The sequence below is a fragment of the Sitodiplosis mosellana genome, unplaced genomic scaffold (assembly GCF_009176505.1).
Source record: "Sitodiplosis mosellana isolate CC-2019 unplaced genomic scaffold, AAFC_SMos_1.0 Smas_scaffold_6165, whole genome shotgun sequence".
In the NCBI taxonomy this organism is placed as follows: domain Eukaryota; kingdom Metazoa; phylum Arthropoda; class Insecta; order Diptera; family Cecidomyiidae; genus Sitodiplosis; species Sitodiplosis mosellana.
Window position 1 is genome coordinate 2,893,128 of NW_022601406.1, and position 27,344 is coordinate 2,920,471.

Sequence of the window (27,344 nt, forward strand, 5' to 3'; positions counted from 1 at the left end):
AGAGAGAGAGAGAGAGAGAGAGAGAGAGAGAGAGAGAGAGAGAGAGAAAAGGAGCGTACGTCGCATCACAATAATAATAAGCAACTACATCCATCAGCTTGGTTGTTGGTTTTTTTTTTCTTCTCTTCACTTCAATTCTTTAAACGGTTTGTTCCGATGTTTCGTCTCAGAACCGAATGCTACCATTTCAATCATCCACCATATTTTTCTGTGTCGTTTTTTTTCTTTCGTGCATGATGAATTGTGCATAGTTTTATTTTGAATGGCTTGCGTGCACATTTCAACGTCTTTCGCATTTGTAAATAGCATGTAAAAATCGATGTCGCATTGAAAATCGAAGTCGATTAATTGTCAAATCGATTGCGATTGCGATTGTGAATGTCGAGAATGTGGAGGGGAAAAGGTGACAAAAAAAAACCAAACGACAGAGAGTGAGAGAGAGAGAGAGAGTGAAAAAAGTCAAAGAACCAATCAAACAGGAAATGTTCAACACAGCACAGCTAGATGAATGCATAGGCTATATAAACTACTGAAATCGAATAACTTATATCGAGAAAAAGAGAGAAAAAACAAACTAGTAGAAAAATATCCAATTTCCTTCAGCTGGGAACCAACTACTATTAATCTAAACAAAACATAATTACACAACAATGTTGTGTGAATGTAACTTTAGTTCGATTGAGCTTGTGTGTGTGTTTTTCCGCCTATTCTCAGACGATTCAGAATGAAAACACACATTTTAGCCGCCTGCAGCGACGACAACAACAATGACGACGACGGCGATGATGATGAACACACAAAAAATAAAGAAAGAGAGAGAGAAACCACACGCACACACGTTCACACATGGATTGAATGAAGATTGAAGCAATAGTCGAATGACAGAAACAAAAGTAAAATTTGGAATATTGAAACGAAAAACGTCGAGACGAAGGCATAAACTACTAAAAAAAATAGTATATAAACAAATGTACCAAAAATAAATCATCGTCGTCGTCGTCGTCGTTGTGATGTTGAAGTTAATACCAACATAGAAACTGAATGCTAAGAAGCTTTGTCATTAGAGCAGCCAGTTTTGGATATCACATTCTAGCCTGAGCATATTAAGAGCTAGTGAATAACCTTAACGAATGCACGTATTTGTGAATTGCACACAAACAAAGCTGTCAAAGATGAAAAGGAGGCAGCGAACAACAGCAGCAGCCGTAAAGTAGCAATAGCAACGACAAAAGATTAGAAACGAAACTAATGTAATAATAAACAATGATGACGATGACGATGACGATGATGATGATGATGGAGGCATACAAGTCGGCCGAGCGAGAGTTTGGATGCGTAGCAGATTCGTAGAATTTCTGTCGAAAAAAATAATGCATCTGTAGACTGTTTATTTGTCTGATTTGGTGTGTACGACTGTGTGTGAGTATTAAAGTGTGTTCATACATCTCTCTCTCTCTCTCTCTCTCTCTCTCTCTCTCTCTCTCTCTCTCTCTCTCTCTCTCTCTCTGTGTGTGTGTGTGTGTGTGTGTGTGTACGAGTATAGACGTATAAATGTGCATTAAGGCCGCGAGTGAATGCGCAAAACATAAAACAGTTTAGCGCGTGCACCGCTGTTATGTGTGCTATCACTATAAACTATCCATGTATTGATGCTATGTTGATGTTGTTGCTGCTGTTTTTTTTTTGCCTGCTCTCTGTTTCGTTCTTCTGGTTTGCTAAAACCCAACTAAATACATAGCTTTGTGCAGGCAAAATCATATACCATTTCTTGATGCATGTTTATATAATCTGCTGTTGACCCTCGTCATGAGTCCTCCGCAAGACTTTTTGTTTTTGGCTCGAAATCGATTTCGATACCGAGTAACAGATAGAAAAACTCGCGCCAATCGATCGTTTCTGCTGGCAAATACAAAGAAATATGGCTGTTATACGGCTCAAACGATACGGCTGTTATACGGGGCGAAAATGAATGGGAATCGGTTCGAAAGTGAATTTTGAATAGTGAGCACTGGGACAGGAGGTGAACCGTCTATCGTGTATATATATATATTCTAGCATATGGACCGTTCGGTCGCGCGCCATGCTGACTTTACTATTACGTGTATTTTTCAGATGGATGAACGAGAGACAGAGAGGGAGAGAGAGAGAGGGAGAGAGAATAAGGCAGCGTTTAAACATGAGAGTTCAACGTACCGCCGTACGCATCCGTGCGCGCATATACAAACACAACTATAATCGCAGCCACAAACGTTTGCTCGCTCGCACGCCCGCTCGCTGTGTGTCCAAAATTTTCTACATTGATTCAAGTTCGTCGTTTCACGCGCACACAAACACATTCACACACACACACACACGCACACGTCGTTGCACGGGCGCAAAACAAAAATAACAACAACAACAACAACAACACGGCTAACAAAAATCATAATAACAGCATGCAGTGTGCTCGCTTCACATTGTTGTTGCTTTTAATGATTATAGCCTCTCTTGCTGCCTATATAGTTTTATTTGAGATTTTTACTTTTTCCGCGTTCACATGCAGAGAGTATGCGTGCATGTAACGCTGTCGCTCCCTCTTCATTCGTCCTCATCGTCGTTGTCGTCGTCGTCGTTGTTGTTGTCGCTGCATTCGGTTGGATTGTTGTGTATTTTGCTCGGAATGACAATAAGATACACATACACAGAAGTATTCGTGTCGCTTGCTCGCACGCCAACCGCAATTCTCATTCACTCTCTGTCGCTCACACACAGAGACAGACAAACACACATACACCAACACGAATGCGCGCATACGGACTATTGAACCGTACATTGTTAGTTTTTTCGTTAGTTGTGTGTTGATGATAAAGATCAAACATTAAAATAAACAACAACAAAATACCGAATACATGAAAGCCCATCAATGTCTGAAAATGCAACACGCAAAAGTGAGTTCCCGTTCATTCTCTCTCATTCTCATTCTCTCGCTCGCTCGCTCGCTCGCTCGCTCGCTCGCTCGCTCGCTCGCTCGCACTTACATCCACACAAAATAGTCCAGTGTATGTGTGCTTGAAGAGTTCTATTTTCAAATACTTACTCTCGACACTCCATTATATCCCCCCTCCCCCCAAGAATGCGCACGGCCGTAAAATGTCTATGCACATTATATACAAGAAGCGATTTTTGGGTGATTGGCCATAAACATTTTTGAACACCACTGACCATGCATCGCATGCATCGTCATGAACGAACGGCCCGTCATCAGCCGATACACAACCGCGCCGATATACTACCGGACGAGAGATTCATTTCATCAATTCGCACGGCCAGTCAAATGCGCTATTTTTTATGTATAAAACCAAATGCGGATATATTTAGAAATTGTGTATTTATAGAAATGAACGCTTGATAAATCGAATCATTTTATCCATGGGAGATTGGATGATTTTAATCGTGTGCGAAAACACGATAAATGGCTACAATTATTGTCAGAGTCAATAAACAGAGACATTCATTGTCAATTTCAATAGAAATAATGATCATTGTCAATTTCCATGGGATAATAATAATCATTGAGATTCTAATAGACATTGACAGCTTTTTCTGTTGTTTAACATAGCAAGGGATACATAGAGAGACAGAAAACAACAAAAAAAGAAGAGAATTTATATACTTTCTCATCCCGAAAAACAAGCCAGCAGGTTTCGGAAGCAAGAATGCTTCTTTTCCTTGGTCGTTCGTTTACTCTTTCTCGGCATTTATCATCTGAATTCCACGTGATGGTACATAAAAACCCAGAGAGAGAGAGAGAGAGAAAAGGATAGAGAGACAGTAAAAATTTATGTGCGTCGCCGCGCAGCATTTGGAATGAGTTGAGCCACTGACTTCTTCAAGCAGCGAGCTTTTTATTCGGTTGTTTGGTTGGCTCATCTCTGTTGGCTCTTCTATGCCCCTCTCATTTGCTCCCGCTCTTTCTCTCTCTCTCTCTCTCTCTTCCGCTTTGTTTTATTCTCTAGCGACGAGAGATTTTTGTCACCTTAAAATTAAGTGCTGCAACGATGCCCATCACCATCACCATCACCATCACCATCACCATCACCATCATCATCATCATCATCGAAATGTTAATGTCCGAAACAATACCGCGTACATATATTTTTTTCAAATGGTTCTTGTTCTAGTTTGAATGGGCTGTGAGTATGTTTGTTTTTTGTTTCGTTTGTTTCATGACTCTTTTGAACAGCAGCCACAGCAACAACAACAGCGACAAAAAACATGTTGTAATGGCTTGCATTCAATGTATAAATAAAAGACAAATACCATACAATGCACGCCTAAAATAGTGACTTTCAAATATCATAACTTTCGATAGGTTTTTCGTTCCGAAAAGCGCATATATACACATACATCATCCGCTATATATCAATTTTGGAACGGTATTGTATGTGCAATGATGGCGTTGCCGAGTATTGACAAAACGTGCGCGCATGATACATTCTCAAAAATCTATATATACCTAACGAAAATCAAATGGTAGTAGTGGTATATATATGTATGTGTGTGTGTGTGCTTGTAAGTAAGCAAAAGTGTATCGTAACGAAAATAATGTAAGCTGCTTTATAATTTCCATCCTATGTTCCTGTCAAACAACGACGAATACACGAAAAAAAAACAAACTAACAACAAAACACACCAATCTAAGTAATATCTATATTGAAGCGATTCATTTTTGTTGCATTTTAGTTGTTTTTTTTTGCGCTCTCTTCTATATTGTTTATCGGTTATATCTCTATTTCGTTGCTGGTTTTTTATTCCACTGTGACTCATTTCACTAGTTGATTGTTTCCTACTTTGTTTCGATGCACATTTTAATTAATCACATTGACGAAGACAACAAAAAATGCTGCTTTCATTGAATAGCAGCAGCAGCAGCAGCAGCAACGACTACGACGGCAAGCAAGAATAAATTTGTCTAAAAAGAATATAGATAGAGTTACATGACTATAGTTGATGTGTGATAAACCAGAAATTTATTTAGTCGGAAGACTGTGACTTTTACTTCCTTTCGGTTGCTGCTGTAAAGTGAGTGAGTGAGTGAGAGTGTCTGAGTGCGCGCGACTATATGTGACTTCAGGTGAAAAAGATGTACGTAATGTGTGTAATAATAATAATGTAATCGGCTCAGTAAATGGCAACAATTCTGTCGCGGTGTACTTCGTTCTTCTATTTATTTTTGTAATATATTTCTCTTCTGGTCTCTCTCTCTCTCTCTCTCTCTCTCTCTCTCTCTCTCTCTCTGTGTGTGTGTGTGTGTGTGTGTTTTTGCTCATGTTGTGCTGTTTTATTGACGTTTCCATTTTGCCTGAATTAGATGTTGTGTAAACTGAACACCATTTTCGAAGGCTCTGAAAACAAGAAGAGACACACACGAGAAAAAAAAACACGACAACATGAAATAAGAAGACGGATAAAAAGGCAGCAAACAACTGAGAAATGAATTTTACGAAATACATCGCGAGCGCACATCTCCCTCTCTCTCTCGCGGGCGCACATCTTCCTCTCTCTCTCGCGGGCGCGAACCCAACGCATCTCTCGTGTGTTTTATGCTCTTTTATAGTTCTTTTTTTTTATTATTATTATTATTTTGATTCTAAGAAAATGTGTTCTCTCGCGCCGGAGCTGAATATGAACACGAAAAACAACAACAACAACACTAGCGACAAAAAGCAGCAAAAGAATCAAGTGAAGAAGGTTCGTTACTTCTTTTCTGTTGCTGTTGTTGTTCTTTTTTTGTACTCTCTATCATTTTGTGTCGGCTTGTCTTTCACGTTTTTAGCTCACGTACACCGTGCCGCGCGCATTTTTGTGGGCAAGGGTCATTTGAGTGCCTTTTGTTTGAGCATTCATTATTAGGTAGTGGCCAGCCATATCTCTTCCTCTCTATCTCTCTCTATTTCCACTTGAAAAAACATGATAAAAATGTTGTAACATACTTCTATGATTTAAGATCGTATGACGCATTGACCACATAAATTCGTTTTACACACAGTTAGCATTTGTTGTCGTTAATTTTCGGAATAAAACTACGGAAATTAATTTTGGCGTTGTTTTTTTTTCTCTTCTCTTTGAAAACCAAATAGTGGTGTGGCAACATTGAGCATAACCGATTCTAGTGCGACATCCAGTGAAGATGCATCAAATCTCGATTCACCCGATAATCCAGCGATAAATACGGATTTGCTGCATCATTTGAATGGGCCAAGATGTTTGAAACAGAATCATCAGGTACCCAACAATAACAACAACAGTCAACACAATAAAAATAAACAAGTACTGATCACAAAACACTGTTCCTCTCTCTATCTCTATCTATTTGTTTACACAATGGCTTGCAATGTTTTTTTCGGCCGTCATTTGCAAACTAATTGCTAAATTGCTTCGTTTGTTTTGCCTTTTGTTTGCTTTACCATAGGAAACGGTATCGAATGCGCCACCGTTAGCATGGCCATGGAATGTCAATTCACAAATAGCAACAGTAGCCGCAGCAACATCGACTGGTGCCACCGCCACCGCCATCGTCGCCGCAACAGCAATAGCATCAGCATCATCGACAGCAACAACAGCTACATCTAACGAATCAACAAATGCTCCAATGCCACCATTGACACTATCAAAATCGTCAATTCTAAGCGAAAATAAGACAAATAGTAGTAGTAAAAAACGTAACCATACACCGGATACCGTTGGCGCAACAGTGAACAAACGCAATCGATCGAGCAATAGTAATGGTAAATTGATTGTGAAAACGACCGTTTTCATCACCATCATCCACATTCACATTTTGTACTCAAATATAGACAGTTCTGACATCTCTTGTTTTTCTTCTCCTCTTTTCTTGTTTTCTTCTTTACACAGTAAATTCGACGGCGAATAATCAAACATCTGAAAGCGAAACAGATGCGACAAATAGCACGAAGCGAACGAGTATACCGAATGGATTGAGGTCTTCATCTACCATAAATTCAGGGATAAATGTAAGCAATGGCAACGCACCGAATATACGATCACAAACCAAAATTACGGGATTCTTTAAGACTCAAATGAAAGCACTGCCCAGCCTTCGAAAAGATTTAACCAATATGGTTGTACGACCGACAACAACCGTTTTTCCACATATAACAACCACCACTACGACCACCACACAACAAAAGGACGACACAACACGACTATTGAGCGATACAATCGCTGTTGCTGCTGCTGCGACTGCTGCGGTAACAGCAAACGGTAGCACTGCCACCAACATTAAATTAGACACGTTACCAACATCGTCTGCATCCATCACCAGCACCGCCACTATTTCACTGGGTAAAAAAGTTGAGCGAAAAACGGCCAAAGTTTCACCAATTTCACGCAAATCGAATGCCATGAAAAATAAATCATATGCTAACGTACTGCCAAAGAAACATGTTAACATTGCTCCACGAACCACATCGATGACGGTGCCGTCAATTGGTCTGTCAACAATGGCCGACACAATTAAATCACAACAAACAAAAATGATACAAAGTGTGACGCAACAGCGTTTACACGTGAAACTATTGAAACGTCAAATGGAATTTGGCGGCCAGACTGATTATGGCGTTGTCCCGTTGCTGACAACCCTACATTTGCCACCCGGTACTGGCACCGCACAAACACAACAACAACAACAACAACAACAACAACAGCAAAACGCTGCCGCTGCTGCACTTGGCGCCGTGCAATCGAACCAATCGCTACAGGCACAACCGAAAAATTTGCCACAAACACAAAAACCAAATGGTGCCATTTACCAATTGCATCCCACATCTGTAATACAATTTCCAGTGGCTACAAAAGAGACCAACACACAAACCGCAAACAATATTGTCGTTAACAATGGATATTTCATCAATGGTGCTTTGATAAAATTGCAACAGATGCTTGCACCAGCTACAGCGACAGGCGTCGATCAGCAATTTCGTCAAATCAAGGATGTACAATCGCAGTCCAATGTAAGTATTCATCTCTCGCTGCTTAAAGAGCTGTCAGTCATTTCTCTTCTTTAATTCCGAATCGAAACGATGAATTGTGATCGCGATTGAGTCATTGCTTTTGTTCGTTTCGTATTCTATAGCATATTTTTTGGCATCACAATCACCATGAATCATTCCATATGTTTATTTTTCCCCTTGTTTCTGTTTTGTTTCTGTTTTGTTTCTGTAGGCGGTACAAAATCTTAGCGATCAACATTTGTCCATGTCACAGAAGTCAGCCTATGCACAGCAGCCGAATCAAGCGAAACTTGCACCAGCACCGACCCTCGTTCAAGATGCAACGCAACCACTAACAAATCACAATGATCTCACGCAGCATTTTGTTGCGAATGGGCCAACGAATGCTCAATTCGCACAGCCAGTTTTCATACCAACATCATCTGGGCTATTGTTAACGGCCGCACTGCCCACCATGCTCACATCGCAAATATCGAATTTGCAACAAACAATGGGACAACCGCCAACAATGGCCGCATTGCATTCGATGAACGATAAAACTGGGTTAGCCGTTTCAATTGAAAAGCGATCATGCATCAATATGCAAATTCCACAACAAACACTAGCTGTGACTTTACCCCCCGACAATAATATGCAACCGAATTTTATGCCAAATAATTTTGCATTTGGTATGAATACAGCGGCAACTGTTCCTATGAATCAAACGACTACGACGGCCACGATCAATGTGGGCGTTGGTGCGGACAAAGGTGCGACCGGTTTTCAGCGATCAAATTTATTGTCATCGATGACATTAGCGCAACAGCCGCTGCAACAATCAGCGCCATCACTGCCACCGCAACAACAGTATACACCGCAAAAGATCACCGCCACCACATCGACCAATACACTTTCACTGCCCGTAACATTTTCACTATCAGCACCACCGCCGCTATGTGTTCAATCGAAAGACATGGTACAATCAAGCAATCATTTGAATATATCGAATCCACAAATTTCCATCGCCACATCAATTTCGACGGCTTGCCAACTAATGCCCAACAATATCGATAGTATTGGGTGCAAGGTAAGGACCCTACTTGCAATTATATTCTAACGAATCAAGTCGCTGTATTCGAATCACTAACTCATGTTTCGTAACTTTTTTCTTCTCAAGGTGCCCAACGCAGTTGATTTCAGGCATACGGAAGCTGTGAAATGCATACAGAATCATGACAGCAAAGTTAATTCTAAGACAATCGAAAAATCTTTGGATACATCTTATTTGACTGATAGTATAAGCAATAACATATCAACGAAACAGATCTCTTCTGTACGAGACACTAGGGATTCACAACAAAATGATCTCAAATCGATACCAGCACTGGTTGAATGTGTTCAACTGGATAAAGTAACCGAAAAATCAGCGACGACGACGATGATGACGACGACGACGACGACGACGACGAGTACGACGATAACGGTTCAAGCGAATGACGCCGAAACAATGACGGAAAAACAGGTCACTACATCCATTACAGCATCAGTTGGAAGCGATTGTATGCAACGCACAACGGAACTCGACACCAATCTTATCAACAATGCTTCGTTACCTGAAAGCTCCAAAAGTCCCATTCTATCACAACCGAAAACCATTCGTTTTCCAGCCAATGGATCACGCAATGCGAACGATCGACGTACGGCCGGCTGCTGCTATTGGGATGATTGTAATGAAAACTGTGAAACCAGCTCGAATTTATTGGATCACTTGCAAACGAAGCATGTGAATCCACAGCAGGCACCATTTTCGTGCCGTTGGGCCAACTGTAAGGTACATGGACGCGAATCATGCTCACGGAAATGGCTTGAACGGCATGTTCTTTCGCACGGCGGTTCAAAACTTTTCAAATGTATCTTTGAAAAGTGTCGCATGCGGTTCGGTTCGCAGGTATGGATTTTGTGTTTTGATTGAGGATTTTTTTAGTCAAGGGATTTTCGCTTTCGATGGAAGAAATATCACTTGATGCAGAGGAAATTTCCATTCTTCCGACAAAATTCTTTTAACTCAATTAAAATGAACGTATTCAATACTCACGAAAGTGGTTTACTCTCATTCACAGCTGGCACTGCAGAAACATGTGAATGGACACATCAACAGTAATGAAAACAATAAAGATTCGACGGTACGACGATTGTCCGATCCACCCGTTCCAAAGAAGCTACGCGTTAATGGCAAACGATTGCGGTATCGACGACAGCCGTTTTCAGGTGAGATTTTGACTTTGATTCATTGTCTGATGAAATCAGGTGGAGGGTACAAATTGAAGTACCCCCTGGAAGATATACACTGGAGGCAATCTGATCTCCTATAGCATTCATATATGAATGCTATGCAACATATGGCAAATTGCCATTGGCAATCGATTGTTCCATCCAATCACATGCTTCTTCTCACATTCATGAATGAGTTGTTAATTGTTCGATATGATTTCAGCCCGAATGTTCGATTATTTTGATAACGGTGTGATGGAAGAGTTGCAGCATCGCCTTTTGCACACGGTGACCATAACGAATGGAGTATCCGAAGCGATAACGTTCAAGGGCCGATCGATTGGAAGACGAGTAACTGCCACTGGTTCAGTTGAATTGCTGATCAAATGGAGCCCCAACGACATGTAAGTGGTTTGAATCAGCTCGAACAAGAGTAAAATTTTAGACTAAACTATTTTGCTGTCGAATCAATTGGTCAAAAATATCAAACACAATAACAAAACTGGAATTGAAGCATAAAAAATTAATGGATTTTTTTTCTCCCTCCCTCTCTCTCTTTTCTTCCAGCATCTCCGATGAATGGATGTCAGCCACGAATAAAACCTCATTCACAAAAACCGTTCAACTCACTGCCTTGACACAGTCTGAGCGCATTTCTCTCATGGAGCATTTGAATTATTTGTACAAATTTCCGACGAACATATTACCGACACCTTCATCATCATTAACTAGCACTAGTAGTAGTAATTCGAATAATGATACCTATTCATCCGATGAAATCAGTAAAAAATCGTGACCATCACTTTACTATATTTAACAAAATGAACAAATTTTGATAGATGAGGATTTATTTGAAGCGTAAATATGAATATTAAGGGAGCCCGTATGTTGTGCCCATCTCCTGCGATGCAAAGATAATGAAGAAATACCGGAAAACAAAGAAGAGGAGAGAAATAGAAGCAACTACAAAAAAAATCTAGTTACAATTAACGTGTATGCGCGAATTTAGGATTTAGTATTTTGTAGCGAGAGAGAAACAAAGAAAGCGAGTGTTAAATGAAAATTGCGATTTAGGTGTTATACACAAACACAAAGATCCTTTCGTTCAAATAAGCAAAAAAAAAAACCTAAGACGAAACTCGTTACTTCGTTTGAGCGCAAATTCAAAATTCAAACATGAACGAACGCGATCCGAACAGCAAACAAATCATAATTTATTCACATTTTAGTGAGTGCTAGGAAACGTGTTTCATTACCACACAATGATTTAGATTAATTTTTAGTTTTGGCAACTCAATTCTGACGGACTGAACATGAAATAAGATCTAGAAAACAAATCGATATCCAAATTTTTTTTTTTTTTTGTATAATTTACTTGAACTTTTTTTTTCTCGAAATGAAGCGAATTACGAAAATATCGTCTTCGAAGCTTTGCTATATGTATGAGCAAGCAGACCCTTAAGAATTTATAATCTAGTTAAAATATCTAAAAAAAAGAAAACAAAATAATATCTGTTGTGATGCACAAAAAAAAAACAAGGAGCACATGTTCCAACCAATGGACTCGTTGGCTCGTTTACGTCAATATTATTATATTAATTAGTTTCGTCTCCATTTGGTCCGAAGAAATAACGATAATAGAAACGATAGGAATTTAGCTTTCACTCCACAATGGAAAGCGGATTGGTGAATAATCCAACAAAAAACAAGCTGCCAGAATCATACGGATGAAAATGACACAGGTCAATCAATCGGAACGAAAACTGCCAATGACTTTTTGGTTCGGGTGTTGAGCGCACAACATTCGGCATAGGCAATCTTTTTCTTTTCGGAAAGAGAACGACAGTGAACCGGCTATGTTCGGCTCAAAGTTAGTAAAATATTTTTTTTTTCTTTTCAAACTCTCAACACTCTTCTCATATGACTGCTGTTTTTATTTCTTTTAAATTGATCACTTGATATAATCGATGACAGTTTAGAACTAGTTGCTAGTTCAAAAAAGACAAATCGAATTTTTGTTTTGTATAAATTGCAATTTTCCATTTCCAGAACCGGCAATTTTGTTGAAGAAAAACAGTGGCATGCCTTTTTGTATGTGCGTCTCATACGATGTTCATTTTTTTTTGGAAGAGAAAGAGGAGTAGATGAAGTAAGAAAGAGATAGAGATAAAGATAGAGAATGAGAGAGCGCTCGCGCACGCAGGAAGCCGTCGCGTAAAATGTCATTTTGGGGAAACTCACACACACACACACACAAAATATTATTATTAGATTTAGTGAACGATTTATTCCTTTATATTGATGTATTTTCGTCATAGTATAAAAACATGAAATATTTATACACGGTTCAATCAGCCAAGCGACATTATTTCGACGATTTTCCTTTTCTTTCTGTCACTTTTTTTTGGATTCACTTTCCAAAATGAGTTGTAATTGCCGTTTTTTTTTTCGTTCATTCGTACATTCATTCGTACATGCTAGCATTTAGTGATCAGCCCAGTGAAGTCTGTTAAAGTGCGAATTTTTTTCTTCTGTCCCCAATAAATGCATCCTCATTCTCATTTGTGAAAATGCAATCGAATTTTTTTTTCTCTTGAAACAAAAAAAGAAAACAAAAGATTGGAACTTAATGGAAAAAAAACACACAAATTTTATTTTTTATACAATTTTCTTATTTATTTTAATTCCTTCAAATTTTTAAAAAGTTAATTTTAGACGATTTTCTTAAGTACGAATTTTCTTCGAAAAATAAAACAAACGCAAAAATTGAAATTTTCGTGCAGTGTACGGCACATTTAGAGTGAAAAATGATGAGTTTTGGTCTCGGACACTTCCATTGAGAAAAGAAATTCTCCGATTGAAATTGCAAAGAAAAGCATTCAAATTCTTGATTGAAATTCGGTACAGATTTTACCATTGCAAATTATTTGCAACAAAATTTATCGAAATTTCTTTTCGTTTTGGTGTGGTGACATTTTACTTCCCCCGAACACAGAACTGTAGACTGTTTGGAAGATTCATTGTCTTATTTATTAGTCACAATACGAGGGAATTTTCTAAAAATAAACACATTTGTCTTTAGTTGAAATTTTTTTAGTAAAAATTAGATGAAAAATTGAACACAAAATTTATCTCGACTCGTGTTATTTCGAACTGATTTTTTTCCCACATTTTTTTTTTTAAACGAATTTTTAACGTAAAAAAAGAAAACTTATTGTCCAAAATGATGACGATGATGAAATAATAAAGAAATAAGAAACAATTGCCATTGGATAGAATCGAGTAGGATCGTTTTATGATTTTACTTCAAATCGAAATTATTCATAGACACAAACACATTCTGATTTCAGTCATTTAGTTGAGATGTATCTCAAACTAATTTATATGTGAACAAAACCGAAAAAAAAACCTAAGAAAAAACAACGTTTGTGAGGTAATCGTTAAATTGATTTCTCTGGTCTCGACAACAAACAAACAAACCAACCAACACGTAAATCATCTTCCTTTCTTGTTCTCACAACAATCATCCTGATGATCATTAGTCTATTTTAATTCGATTTGATATGATTTTTTTTTCCTTTCGAAATGATCTAATTTAAAATGATATGTTTACTGATTCCGATATATTTATGATCGAAAGCAGTGTGGTCAAAATAGTGAAAAATAACTAATAATAATAGTAATGAAAAAAACGAAGAAAATGAACCCGTTTAACTAAAAAATGAAGAAAAAAATACAAAACGTAATGAACCCTTGTGCATATATAGTAAGCAGAAATAAACAAAAACCCAGCCAACATTTATATATCGATATCGTAGACATACGCAAATCGGCGCGATTTATTAAATGAAATTTTTATTTGATAAGAAGTAGATATCTTTTTTTATATAAAAAAAAACAAATATATATATTTATATATATATATATATATAAATATATGAATGTAATGTTCTCGTAAAACAGCAAAAAATAGCAGAGAAGAAGAAAACAGCTCGATGTAGTACTGATTAAGTGAAAATAAAACCCAAATTATGGGATTGATTGTAGCACTGTAACCAACAAAACACACACACACACACACATTAAAACATAAAATATACAGAAAACAATTTCATATTTAGTTCTAATCAGTGGCATTTTCTTTCCGGCCACTTGAATTTGAAACGTACAGTCGTGTTGTCGCGCCAAATTCAAGCCGGAGACATGATATGATGATTAAACTTCTTTTTTTTTTCTTTAGATTTATGGCAAATAGTTGAAATCGAAATGGAAAACATTGTCACGAACGTATATTTCATACATAAAAATCGAATAAATAAAAACGTTAATTATGATATGTGGTAAACAAAATAATAAAAAATTTGAAACAAAAAAAAACAACCGCTATCGATTTTAATTGACCATTCTTATGTTCATTGAACAGTGACTCTCCCACAAAAATCGCTTGTCTGCAGCGGAAAAGGCAGCAAACACGCGAAAATCGAAAAAAATAGAAAAACGTCGCGCCTTTACTGTGGAAATAACCCCACCCCCCCTCAACATCGACGCCATACATAATGTAACAATGATATGTATGCGATTTGGTCAAAGTAACTGGCCATGTTCACCTTGAAGCTTTCGAAAGATTTCGTACTGATGTAATAGAAAAAGAGAAAAAAAAACGCTCGCTCGCACAGTTGCTCGCTCAATAGCACAAAATGCTGCACACGCGACGAAAAAGAAACTTTTGTCTCAACAACCAATGTAAGCAAAGACGACGGTTGAGTCATATTGGTGCATTGAATGAAAGAAAAACCAGTAAACAAATGGACAAAAACGAGTACGTTCTTTTTGAAAAGAAACAACTGTATTTAGGTTTGATTCAGAATCGATGAGAGAGGGCGTTATTGAGAATCGCAAAAGAACCCCCTCCCTTGTGAAAACAAAAATCAAAACGGTCGATGATTTCAAATGAAATTCTGAGGAACAATTTGAAAAAACCCATATGAATGCACCTTTTTGGCGATATCCAGTGGAATCGTTCCTGTTTGGCTCTGCTAAACATAAACAACAGCAACCGAGAGCAGCTACAGCAATAGCGGAATGGTTACGTCAATAGCAAGAGGCCAAACGAAACCGAATGTCGACACACTCTGTCACTACACCAATTAAACGTTACGACAATAAGCCGCGCACACAAGCAGCAGCAGCAGCAGCAACAACAACAGCCGTACACAGCACACACAATCTGCTGCTATAGTATTCATTCCACACACTGAGCGAGAGATCCAAAACTATCACGCGCGCGCGCATTGCACTTAAAGAAGGAGAAGAGAGAAAAAAACACACAACACGGAGACAACATTCGAATCAAAGACATCCCATCAATGTGTGGTAGCAAATTAGTGAATTTTTGTGAATTAAAATCATCGAATTGATTTCGATTTGCGTCCAATATTTTTGGTTGACATTTGATTTTGAAAATAGTGTACGATAAATACTGTATGTACGATTTAAATAATAATAGTAGTCGTAGACATTTATATATCTACATATATATATATCTGAGGTGCGGAAATAATTACAAATTCTCGTGCGCATTTTGTATTTGATTAAAAAGTGTGCGTGTCCATATATGTGTGTATGGGTGTATTTAGCAAACAGCAAGAACACGCAAAGCAATGGGGATGACAAACCCAAAAAATTCATAGAATGGATTTACAATTGATGAATAAATTTTGATACCAACCAAATTTTCAGCCATATTTATTGGCAAAATTGCCAGAGAGAGAGAGAGAGAAAGAGAGACGAGCTAAATAAAAAAAGTCAAAGTGGTAAGTATTTTCGTATATTCCATTAAAAAGCGATTTCAAACAAGTCACAAATCGAATTCAATTCGATTGTATGTCATTCTCACTCACTCATTGTTTGTGTCTCTGTTTCTGTCTCATTCTCCAGAGAATTCAATCATATTCTATTCATGTGCATTTTGTGTAACTGAGTCATCGATCGGACAGTATACAGGCGAGTGAGCCAATGAATGATGAAAAAGAGACGGAGAGCGAGAAAGAGAGACACAGAGTACGAGAGAAAGAGAACAAAACAACGAAGAAAAACAACAACATTTGTATTCATGCTAACGAATTCAAACCAGAAATGAAGAAAAATATAAAACGACTGGATGATTCATCGTTGAAAAATCTGGTCGATGCTAAATTTTTTTTCTTTCTTACTCGCTCTCTCTCTCTCTCTCACACACACACACGCTGGAAGATAAAAGGGGCGACTTACGCATCAATCTTGATGCAGATTTTGAAATGTTGCTGTTGTGATGCATGCATAATAAACAAAGTCGGCTAGTTTAATATTCATTTTCAAAGTGTCCCGTTCCGAACTGTTTCAGATCTTCAGTCAAAGTGTGTGTGTGTGTGCCTTTATTTTTTTATTGCGAAAATTATCAGTTCTGGAATGTTAATGGTTGTCATTAAAATGAAACAGTTGAGCTAGTTGGCTTATGTATAAATCAAATTATCCAATTCGTTTTCGGCTGACTTGATGATTTAATAATATCAATACAAATGAGTGTTTATTGAAAAGCAATGAAGAACGATATGGCAACAACAAAAGCAACAACTTCGTCGTCGTCGTCGTCGTCGTCGTCCAACGAACAAAAAAGAGCTCCATTCAAACGCAGACTTTCGAGTAATTTTATAGCAGCTCGAAAATAGTGCAATAAAATGTCAGTCACGTGCGATTTTTGTTGCCTACATATATGTACTATGACGGTTAATTTTTTTTTCTCTGTTGCTGCAGCTACTATTATTTCTGCCTGAAATTTTCATTGCTAACCGACCATCGAAACACACCAAATGATCGACATCGCGAATGAAAAACAAGCAAATAACAGAGAGAAAAAGAAAAAAAAACTCGAACCAAAATTGATTGGTGGCTAGAAAATTGCAGCCTATTGCATTGGTTCCAATTTAAATCGAATCCAATTCAATGGCACAATTCCTCAATCATTTGGAAAAATGAATTCACCTTGCTATAATCACACGAACAAACATTCAAAGTTGACATGATCGCCTATTCAAAATTACCTTACAACTAACAGCACTACGAGCGAGACTCAGACACAAACACACACACGCATCGCACATGCACACATATTGGGAAGAATTACCGAAGATGGAACATACGACGACGTCGTTGACATATGTATTTGGACCCACACGCCGACTACCAACAATAAACCGTCGGCTCCGTATGGTGGAATTATGTTGAACTATTTCGCATTCAATACATACACACACAGATCGAAACAAATAGGTTTTTGTTCTTTTGATTCGTCGGTCGATGTAGTTGTGTGTATGTAGTTTTTTTTTCTGAGTATGCACATATGGAATTGTAGACAGTAGACACGACACGCGTTAAGTTGTACCAAAAATCGCACAAAGCAATCGCTCAATTGAACCGTATGAACATATTTTTGCCTATAGATCGACACATACACGGATAGAGAGAGTGAACGAGTGCGAGAGAAGATGGGGTAGACACAATACAGATAAGAGTGAGAAAAAGAGACTCAATACTCATACACCGGCATCATCATCAAATACCATCGACCATGCATACATACACACATCACTTCACATCCATACCAAACACTCACTCATACACATACACATACACGCGCGTACACCACACGCACGCACGCACACATCCAAACACACAACAACATACGGTCTCAGGGTCTATTGTACGGTTTATTGTTTGAATATATATCTGATGGTTCACTCACTTATTTCAAGCCCCAGCCTCATATAAAACAAAATGGCTAATAGTAATCACATAAAAGAAAACACCGCTACTGCATAGTGTGAACGAACAAAAAAAAAATTATACGAAAATATAATTTTTCCGTAGACTTTTTTATTTGTATATTGTAAATATTTATTTCAGTTTCGGTATTATTATTATTATTTTTTTCGTGGTGATTTTTTTTCCATTCTCGCGGGGGGTTTTTTTGTTCATCAATCCGGTGTCGAGTTTGAGTTGTGATTTTTTTCTTCTTCTCTCAACCAACCAACCAACAAATAGAAAAAAATACAATAACAACAAGTCAATCGGAAAGCAAAAAAAAAGTAGAAAAAAAAAACAATTTACGGAATATAGATGAGCAAATTAATTAAGGGTGAGAATGAAAATGAGAATATTCAAGTGATATATCGATACAATCTTTCATCTTCATCATCGTCGTCGACATTGTTGCTAATTTTTTTTTTCACTTCAAATTTTGGTATCGTGTGTGCGTTCAGTTGAGTTTTTTTTCTCTCGTTCAACAACAGAAGAGAGGAGAAAACAAACGTCGGTTTGTCCGAATTTTGTTTCTTTGATTTGTGTAGGAGTTCAAGCTCGTTTTTTTTTTAAATCATCAAAGCAATGAACTTACAAACATTTCGCTGTTGTTTGTTTCAAACAATTCGGAATTTGACTATTTTTGGACAATTACCTTGTAAAATGAATAAAAAGCAAAAAAAAAATTGAAGTGTGTAGTGCAATGCTATGGCTAATATATATATTTTTTCGGTTGGTTTCGATTGCAAAAATCGGCGATGGTTGTTGTTATTTTTTATATTTCGGCTGTATTGTTCCTTCGATTTCAAAACTTGAGTGCAAGGCCAACAATCAGACAGTTTGAAAATAATAGCAGCAGCAGATGCGGTCTTTATTCGATTTGTAGTGCATGAAGTGTTCATTATCGCTGTGTCGGCGATATTGTGTTTTCCTGTTTTGATTCTTGATATTTTTTGTTCATTTCTTTGTGTCGTTCAAAATTCATTTCTTTGTCGCACGCTCTCTGCTCGTATATTTTGGTCGGTTTATTTAAAAAAAAAATTTGTTTTTGAAATGAAGAAGAAGAAAAAACAGTGTGGGTGAACAGTGTGCGTGCGTGTGTGTATGTGTGTGTGTGACTCTTGAATTCATTTCCATTTGTCATATTGTGTGTGCGAGATACACCAGACAATCAGACAACCTATACAATCAGCAACAACACCGAAAAACATTAACCAAATATAATCCATACCATCTTCGGCAAATGCCTTCTTCTTCTTCTTTTTTTGGTTTTATTTTCTTTTTTCTCCGGTGTGCTGTTGCTTGTGTCTCAAAGGCCGAGTATGTGTCAAAGTCCCAAATGACAAACGACAAAAGACAACCACGACGACGACGACGACAACAACAATTGTCAAAGTATTTTATAATATCCAAAGTTCGTCTCCATGCCTATCTTTCTCGTTTTATATATGCCTATATAGATATCTCATTTTCGAGTCATTTCATACACATTAGTGTATAATCATTGGTACGTTGTCTTGTGCACAAGTAAATAGAACAAAACGTTGCAGAAAAATATAATAATAATAAAATAAAAGGCATACATATATACACAAAAGCAAGCGTTATTAATTGTCAGAGAGTCTCTCGGTACGGCGATTTTTTCGTAAGCGAGCCGAATAACAAACAGAGGAGAGAAGAAAAAAAAAACGTAGAAGAAAAAGAAGAAGAGAGTTGTAAATGAAACTTCACAAACGGTGAGCGAAACTGAATATATGTATTACATACATTGAACGTGTGTATTAGGCCCCGTAATAAAAATTAAACACAACATATAGGAGATAATAACCAAGTGAGTGAGTGAGTGAGAGAGAGAGAGAGAAAATCAATGTACGAACGAACGAACAAATGAAACAAGCAAAAGCAAGTAAGCAACTGAGCATACACACCATTTATTCGCACGTACAATAATCAAGCGATGGAGCAAACAAATAGTGGAGTGTAGGAAACGTTTTATAATTAGGAAGAGAGTTTGTTTTAACTTGGAAATGTTTTTGCTTAAAAACTGCTCACATGTAATATGGAAATCATCGGATAGAATACATATATCTCTGTAATCTCATCATCATTGGCGTTTTTAAAAACAAAACACGAAAATCAACAAACCCCCTTCCGAAACAATATTAATTGTTGTTGTTTAAATAACATTGCAAACTCGATTGCATTTGATGTGCATTCGATTGGAAAAAGTTTTTAAATAGAAACGAAACGAAAAATAGAAGCAAATGAAAAAAAAAACTAACCAGAAAATTATGAATATGAAAGAAGAGAAAAAAGGCACAAACACACACACACACACACACACACACACACACACACACACACACACACACACACACACACACACACACACACTCACAATATAAAGAAATAATTGCGAATAAATGAGCAACTCTAGTAGAATAACTGAGCCGGGTTGCATACGGTCCGTGCGTAAGCAATAAATAATGAAATTTCATGAAATTAGTGATTCGCTGTGAGTTTCATGACCATTGTGCGTACTCCACTCTACGAACACACTCCGCACACGGTTTTAGCAATGGATACAGAAAAGAAGAAGACGACGACGACGACGACGACGACGAAAAAAAAACAACGAACAAAACGTTATGTTTAATATGTACTCGACTTAGTTGAGTGCTGGCATTAATTTGGCTGGTGAATCAAGTGAATATTTTCGAATCGTAGATATTTTTTGTTTCTCTCTTCTGCCTTCTATATTTTCATTCAGTTGTTGCTGTTGATGATGATGGTTGTGTTGCTGTTTGTTATTTCAATCCATCTCCGGTGTGCGTTTTCTAATGTGTCTTTCGCTTTCAAGGTTTTGTGTGGCGGTGAAGCCGAACACAACACACATACGATAAGAGTAAGCGCGAGCGCGCGCGAGACCGCCTTGTGCCGTTTGTGTGATCACTGATTTGCGACGAAATGCAAGAATTCAGCAGAAGAAACATGAATCGCACCTTTTCGCTGCGTTCGGTGGTGGCTTTCACTGATTCCAGCACAGAAAATGTTGTCGTCCACTGGAAAAACCTTCAGCCATTCGAGCGAAAAGAAGCGAACGAGAAATAAAAAAAAAAGTTATTGATTGAGAAATATGTGTGTGCTTGCGATATAGCCACAAAGTTCAATTCATATTAAATTCGAATGTTGGTGATATGATGCGCGTTCGTCTTGGTTGGTTGTTTTTTTTTTGGTGTGACTGATCGTCAATGTTATGAGTCAAATACATAACATCATAAGAGCATAGAGAGAGAATGAGAGAGTGGAGAGCGAGAAACGAAGGCGACAATATAAAACGAATGACTCAACACCCAGCGTATATGATAATTTTGATTATTGTCATTCTTTTTTTGTCCCTTCTTCTTCACTATCCGTGTTATGTGAATCAAAATCGGAAGCGATATTCACAATAAAACTTGTGAAACAGCAAAAACTGCTGATTTTTTTTTTGCTGCTGCTGCTGCTGCTGCTGCTGCTGCTGCTGCTTTTGGTGGTGTCCACATGACAATATATATATATAACTGTGGCGAAATTTTGTGTTCTAAACGCCATTTTGTATGTAATATCACAACTTTGAGACAGTTTTTTTTTTAAATTGTGTGTTGTGTTTCTGTTGTTTTAGTGTGTATCATGTTGTGCTAATCGCAAAGCAGCAAAACGCGAACCACATTAAATGATCGTCATATGAAATTCGCTGACGAATTTAGCTGCGATCACGCGTATATCTTGGCCTCGTCAATGTGTATGGGTTATGATAAATTCCACACACTTTTTTTTTCAAATGGAAGGCTCTATATTCAATCACTCTCTGTCACTCTCTTTTGCTCGCACTCGCTCTTGCTCGCATTCTCTATCACTCTCCCTACGCGGTGAGTGTGCTTTGTTCAGCAAGTAGAAAAAACGGCGACAAAAATAGATAAAATGCACAAACACAACAACGACAACGACAGCAACGACAGCGACAAGCAAGGCAACAACCGATCATAGGCCATTTTCATGCACTTTCTTTGCGTACTACTAAAAAAAACTACTTCTTTTCTTCTTCTTTTTTTTCGTGTTTTTTTCCCCTACAGCACATAGTATTGTTGTGTTTTATACGTATTTATTTCGTTCGATGTGTTTCGTTGTTGTGTCTCTCACTCGTTGCGTTTGTTGTTACATTTTATAACAAATATTTAAAAAAAACCAAATTTTCATTTGGAACTGCATGCAGACCGGAATGAAATTCATATTCAGTTCGTAAACATCAAACTAACGCCTTTGCGTTCATATTCTCAATGCAATCTACCGACAAGAAGAAGGAAAAAAAACACTAACGACGAAGATGAAGAAGAAAATAAAAGAAAAGTGTACAGAAAATTCTGTACACAATAAATATTTATAACATTTGCCTCTTTTTTTTCTCTCTTTCTCTATTATTATATTTATTTAATTCTTATTTTTTCTCTTTCTCTCTCTCTCCTCTTCCACACGCAGATTTACAAACACGAACAACGAGCACTAGTAGTGGCAATAAGTATAGAAACAACAATCACATGATATCATAGCCGAAGCCGTCTCTTACTGACAACACAGCAGCAGCAGCAGCATAGCGCTGAATAACCCAAGAACATTTTTTTTTGAACATTAGAATCCGAACAACACATTCGTTCGCGTACGCGCGCGCGTCCGCTCCGTTTGAAGGATATCATGGCATATACTCGTTGAAAAAAACAGGAGCACCGAAGCTGAGAGTGAGTGAACAAAAAAGGAAACAACAAATTCAATACAACATTTAAAATTGCATCCACAACAAAACAAACAACAAAACGAACGAGAGTGAATAGAGAAAGAGAGAAAACGAATCAAATATTATTAATCCAAAAGAGAAAAAAAAACAATTGTGTTATGGAGAGTTCCTGAATCAAAACAACGAAACGTGCAACTTTTGACTTTATTTAGTCCAAAGTTGAGAAAAGAATATCGCTTACATTTTACATCACTAGATGGACACTTAGTTTGGGCCAAGAAAAAACAAAACAAAACGACCAAAAAAACCAAAAACAGAAAAAATCACAACAAGAAGCAAAGAAATTTAGTTCGGTTTTACCCAGATCGATAGAGAGAGAGAGAAAGAGGAATCAGTTGAAGTTTTAGCAATTATTCTATATGTGGAAACGATTTTGTTATTTTTTTTGAGAAATAAAGACGTTCGACACGAAAGAGAGGGAGAGAGAGAGAACGCAAACGGCACGAGAACCAGCAAATATCATAAAAGAAAAGGAATAGACAGCGTGAACAATCGAGAGCGAGAGCGAGAGAGACAGAGAACGAGAGCGAGCGAGCTGTTATCGTTAATCGGTGTGGTGTAGTAGCGTGTAGCAGCTTGGTTGTACGTGCTGGCGACAAGAGACGAGAGTGTGAATAAACTGAAAATAAAATGAACACCACAGCACAAAACTGTATACGCCGAATGAATCAAAATTAATAGCCGATAAGGCCGGGATACTTATCAATCTGTTCAGTTCAGTTCAGTTCAGTTCTCGTTTTTTTTTTCGTTTTTGTTGTGTTTCATTTGACATTTTTTTTCTCTCTTCATTTTCTGTTTTACGAAAACATACAAAAGAAGAAAAACATTGCAAAGCAATTGGAGAATTTGTACTAATAAACCATAACAAGTAGCGATTGCAAATTGCAAGTTGCATAGAGCACATAAATCGAGCGTGTTAGTGATGTGACATTCGCGAAATATTATCATCAAATTTCGTTCATTGCAGTATTGTTTCTTTTTTTCCGTTCGTTGCGTTTTTGCCACAACAATATATATACTAACACAAATACATACGGAGGAAACAACTGAGGCGAACAACACAACAGACGAAAGACAAATTCGACGTTTTATTCTTTCGTTACTTATCAAGCAAATTAAAGAAAACACAGCAGAGCACAAACAATAATAAATCTCAGTACCAAAATTAGGCGTGATAGATATATATATATATATATATCGATAAAACGATATTATTTCCGGAAATAGATATCAGTTTTATTGAGTGAGACGGCAAAATGCGTGAATTCAAAGTGGTGGTACTCGGTTCGGGGGGTGTTGGCAAATCAGCGTTGACCGTTCAATTCGTTTCCGGCTGTTTCATCGAAAAATATGATCCAACGATCGAGGACTTTTATAGAAAAGAGATTGAGGTACGTTGACTATGCATCTGTTTTTTTTCTTCTTGTTTTTCGTCGGTCGAATGGCAGTCTAGTGAAATAAAATGTATTAGAAATGAATGATTCAGACCAAATTAGAAGTGAATGAGTTGATAGCATTGAAGAAACTCGATTTTTTACGGTAATAAAAGGGAAATTTGGACAAAAATAAAGAGTTTCTTCGATTCGAACAGCATTCACATGTCGCAAAAAGACCAAACACATGATCTCACGTGACATTGTTGAGCCTTTTCATTTGATTCAAAATTCAAGACCTTTTGATTTCATTTTAAGCTGAAGATGACTTTTTAAACACACATGCAGTGTATTTGTAACAAAAAAATGTGTTTGTTTGCCGATTATATAATGATATTTTGTGATATATGCCAATTTACAGGTGGACAATTCGCCATGTGTTCTCGAAATATTGGATACTGCTGGAACAGAGCAATTTGCATCGATGAGGGACTTGTACATAAAAAATGGCCATGGTTTTATCGTTATGTATTCATTAACAAATCACCAAACATTTCAAGTAAGTCAATTAGACACACAGTAATCGACTGACCGAAACGAGCGCGTTGTTTAAAACCGCACACCAAGCCCACCACTATCACCTTCTTAAACACACACTAGAGTAATTATCCGTTTTCTTTCTGTTGTTTTTTCGCCATTCGTTCTCACCACAGGATATATCAAATATGAAAAATGTTATTAGTCGTGTAAAAGGAAGCCAACCGGCCCCTATACTCCTAGTCGCCAATAAGCTCGATTTAGAATGCCAAAGAGAAGTCTCTACATCAGAAGGTAAAGTCTATTTTATTTTTTTCATTTTTCTTTTTTCGGAGTGAAATTCACTTTCATCTATTCATTTCTCGGTGTTTTTCGCTTCGTTTTGAACACTCTTTTGTGAACACACAATTTATATACGTTTTTTTTCCTTTCCAATTTTTCTTTCTCATCTTCGGTGTGCTGTTTGACGCACAAATCTCACAGGACGAGATTTAGCAGGAGCATGGGACTGTCCATTTATAGAGGCGTCTGCCAAAGATCGAATCAATGTGAATGACGTGTTTGCGAGCGTGGTACGAGAAATGAATATGACATCCGAGAAGCGACAACAAAAAAGCTATTGTTGTTGTACGTTATTATAGGAAAAACATAATTACATGTATTGGATAATTTCATAATTTTAAAGAGAAAAAAAAACAAACACACACAGAGATAAACAACAACAACAAAATGATTTTTACATATTAAGCCTATGTTACAGTTGTGGAAAACTATTTTCAACGAATAATTTTTGTTTTGAAACTTAAAGAGAGAAAGAGAGAAAGAAAATGAAACGACCGAAACCCACATAAAGATTTCTTCTTCTTCTTTTTCCCCGGTATATTTGTTTTGCTGCTGTTGGCGATAAATGACCTTTCGTTTGCGAATGAAGGAAGGCAATATTGCGATCGTTTCAAAACAAGCATTTTTTGTCGAAAATTTTTCTGGAATTGATGTATAGACTTTTCTTTTAAAAACATAGATACGTATACAAGAAAATGAAAAAAAAACCCTGTCAAAATATTATTTACGAAAAAAAAGAGCGAAACAGCAACAGCAATTTCTAAACAAGAATAGAAAGGGAAGAAAGCAAAGAAAGAAATGAAGAGCAAACAACGGGAATGCAAGCAAACACATTCACAACCACCAGTTATTTTCATTAGAAGAATGAGTATATATTATTCGCACTATCAACCCGAAAAATATATAGCTTACAGCATAGGAAACAAGAAACCAAGTAACAGCGTAATAAAAACAAAGAACCACACACACACACATACACACAAAACACCCGCACGCCGAATAGATGAGCAACACACCGCAATTGATGTGACGAAGAAGAGAAAAGAAAAAATTGATTATATTTTCCGTTTTCCACAGAGAAAAACAACAACCACAACAAACAAACTGATAAGACATTATTGTTATGATTTTTTTAAGCAATTCTTAATGAATATAGTGCATGGCTACGCGAAAATGCATTTAAAAATCTATTAACTGTAATTTTCTATTTGCGAAAGTGAAAAACAAACAAAAAAACCGTTCAGAACACGAACAGAATTTAGGAAATTTTTTAATAAAAATGATATTTATATATGAGAACAACCATTTCTATTATGGATTTAAAACCCAGACAACAACAACAACAACAGAAATTAAATGTATTAATAGAGTTTGGAACGAAGAAGTGCGGAACAATGGTAATTTACAGAGGATTTTCCCCCCCGGAGAGAATGAGAGTAAATAACCATCGCATATCCGATCGTCATTTTGACTGGAATTGTGGGCAATGCATACTGTGCACGATGTGCTTATTTATCATCGCAAGTCAGTACGGATTCGCACAAATTCATACAAACTGATTCACGAGTCAAACCATAGAAAGTACAGCGTATTCATCACAGATCTACGAGAATCAATGTGAGTCAGTAGAATTTTTTTTTCGAAGAAACAGTGACTTGAATCACATATGAAAGACTCGGACAATTGCCTAGATTTTTCGTATTGACTCATGAAACTCGCATGACACATAAGCCCCTCGACCGTGCATTGGGTGTTTTTGTTTTGTTTTTGCTGATATTGTATCTCACCTTCATCGAGAACGTGTAAAATGGTGTACTTTTCGCAGCAGGGTAGTCTTTGGAGTTTCAGAGTCTCTCTTGACTTACAATTTGATCTTTTTTTCACGAAGCGTATTGATGGCGTATTCTGTTCAATTTTTTTTTAAAATAGAAATTTATTCCACTTAAAACAAAGAGTAGTGTTTTGCTCGCTTTGGAATGAATACGCACTTCTCTTTCCCGGAATGATTGAATAGTTCGTTGTGCAGTGACGTTGCAAGCGAAATGTCAATGCTTTTGATAAAGAAAATAATGACAATGAAATTGAACATTATTTTGAGCGAGAATGAAATTGCACTTCGCCATATCATCATGTCCTTGTACTCGAGCTATTTCTTAGTTGTTG

At 37.2% G+C, this 27,344-nt stretch overlaps 2 protein-coding genes across 19 annotated transcripts in view; both read left to right on the top strand.

Moving 5' to 3' along the window:
• LOC129574878 (zinc finger protein jing homolog) overlaps positions 1 to 12,630 on the top strand; it is a 16,436-nt gene extending 3,806 nt beyond the window's left edge. The window contains exons 1-9 of one of the 5 annotated variants that reach the window (XM_055457433.1): positions 4,423 to 4,680; positions 6,120 to 6,264; positions 6,452 to 6,767; positions 6,895 to 8,012; positions 8,224 to 9,078; positions 9,169 to 9,939; positions 10,112 to 10,259; positions 10,486 to 10,666; positions 10,830 to 12,630. In XM_055457433.1, the coding sequence (XP_055313408.1) occupies positions 4,613 to 4,680; positions 6,120 to 6,264; positions 6,452 to 6,767; positions 6,895 to 8,012; positions 8,224 to 9,078; positions 9,169 to 9,939; positions 10,112 to 10,259; positions 10,486 to 10,666; positions 10,830 to 11,058 (3,831 nt within the window). In that variant the 5' untranslated portion in view covers positions 4,423 to 4,612 and the 3' untranslated portion in view covers positions 11,059 to 12,630. Of the gene's footprint in view, positions 1 to 4,422; positions 4,681 to 4,731; positions 5,125 to 6,119; positions 6,310 to 6,451; positions 6,768 to 6,894; positions 8,013 to 8,223; positions 9,079 to 9,168; positions 9,940 to 10,111; positions 10,260 to 10,485; positions 10,667 to 10,829 lie in introns of those variants that run through there. The other 4 variants (XM_055457432.1, XM_055457435.1, XM_055457430.1 and 1 more) reach the window with 4 other exon arrangements.
• A 2,740-nt stretch (positions 12,631 to 15,370) lies between these two features.
• Positions 15,371 to 26,483, top strand: LOC129574879 (ras-related protein Rap-2c). Of its 14 annotated transcripts, none has more exons than XM_055457436.1 (6): positions 15,371 to 16,075; positions 16,200 to 18,435; positions 22,617 to 24,320; positions 24,724 to 24,861; positions 25,016 to 25,133; positions 25,323 to 26,483. In XM_055457436.1, the coding sequence occupies exons 3-6, from the start codon at positions 24,186 to 24,188 to the stop codon at positions 25,478 to 25,480; spliced, it is 549 nt and encodes a 182-aa protein (XP_055313411.1). In that variant the 5' UTR covers positions 15,371 to 16,075; positions 16,200 to 18,435; positions 22,617 to 24,185; the 3' UTR covers positions 25,481 to 26,483. The 14 variants fall into 14 exon arrangements, with proteins under 14 accessions (XP_055313411.1, XP_055313413.1, XP_055313412.1 ...); XM_055457438.1 differs by having other exon boundaries at positions 16,200 to 16,265; XM_055457449.1 differs by lacking the exon at positions 15,371 to 16,075 and adding an exon at positions 19,559 to 19,834 and having other exon boundaries at positions 16,600 to 16,757.
• Positions 26,484 to 27,344: the final 861 nt, after the last annotated feature.

Excerpts from the sequence above, each read along its gene's own strand:
- LOC129574879 (XM_055457436.1), top strand. The coding sequence starts at position 24,186 with ATGCGTGAATTCAAAGTGGTGGTACTCGGTTCGGGGGGTGTTGGCAAA. Across the intron at positions 24,862-25,015 it reads CAAATCACCAAACATTTCAA|GATATATCAAATATGAAAAA; the intron begins GTAAGTCAATTA and ends TTCTCACCACAG. Across the intron at positions 25,134-25,322 it reads AGAAGTCTCTACATCAGAAG|GACGAGATTTAGCAGGAGCA; the intron begins GTAAAGTCTATT and ends CAAATCTCACAG.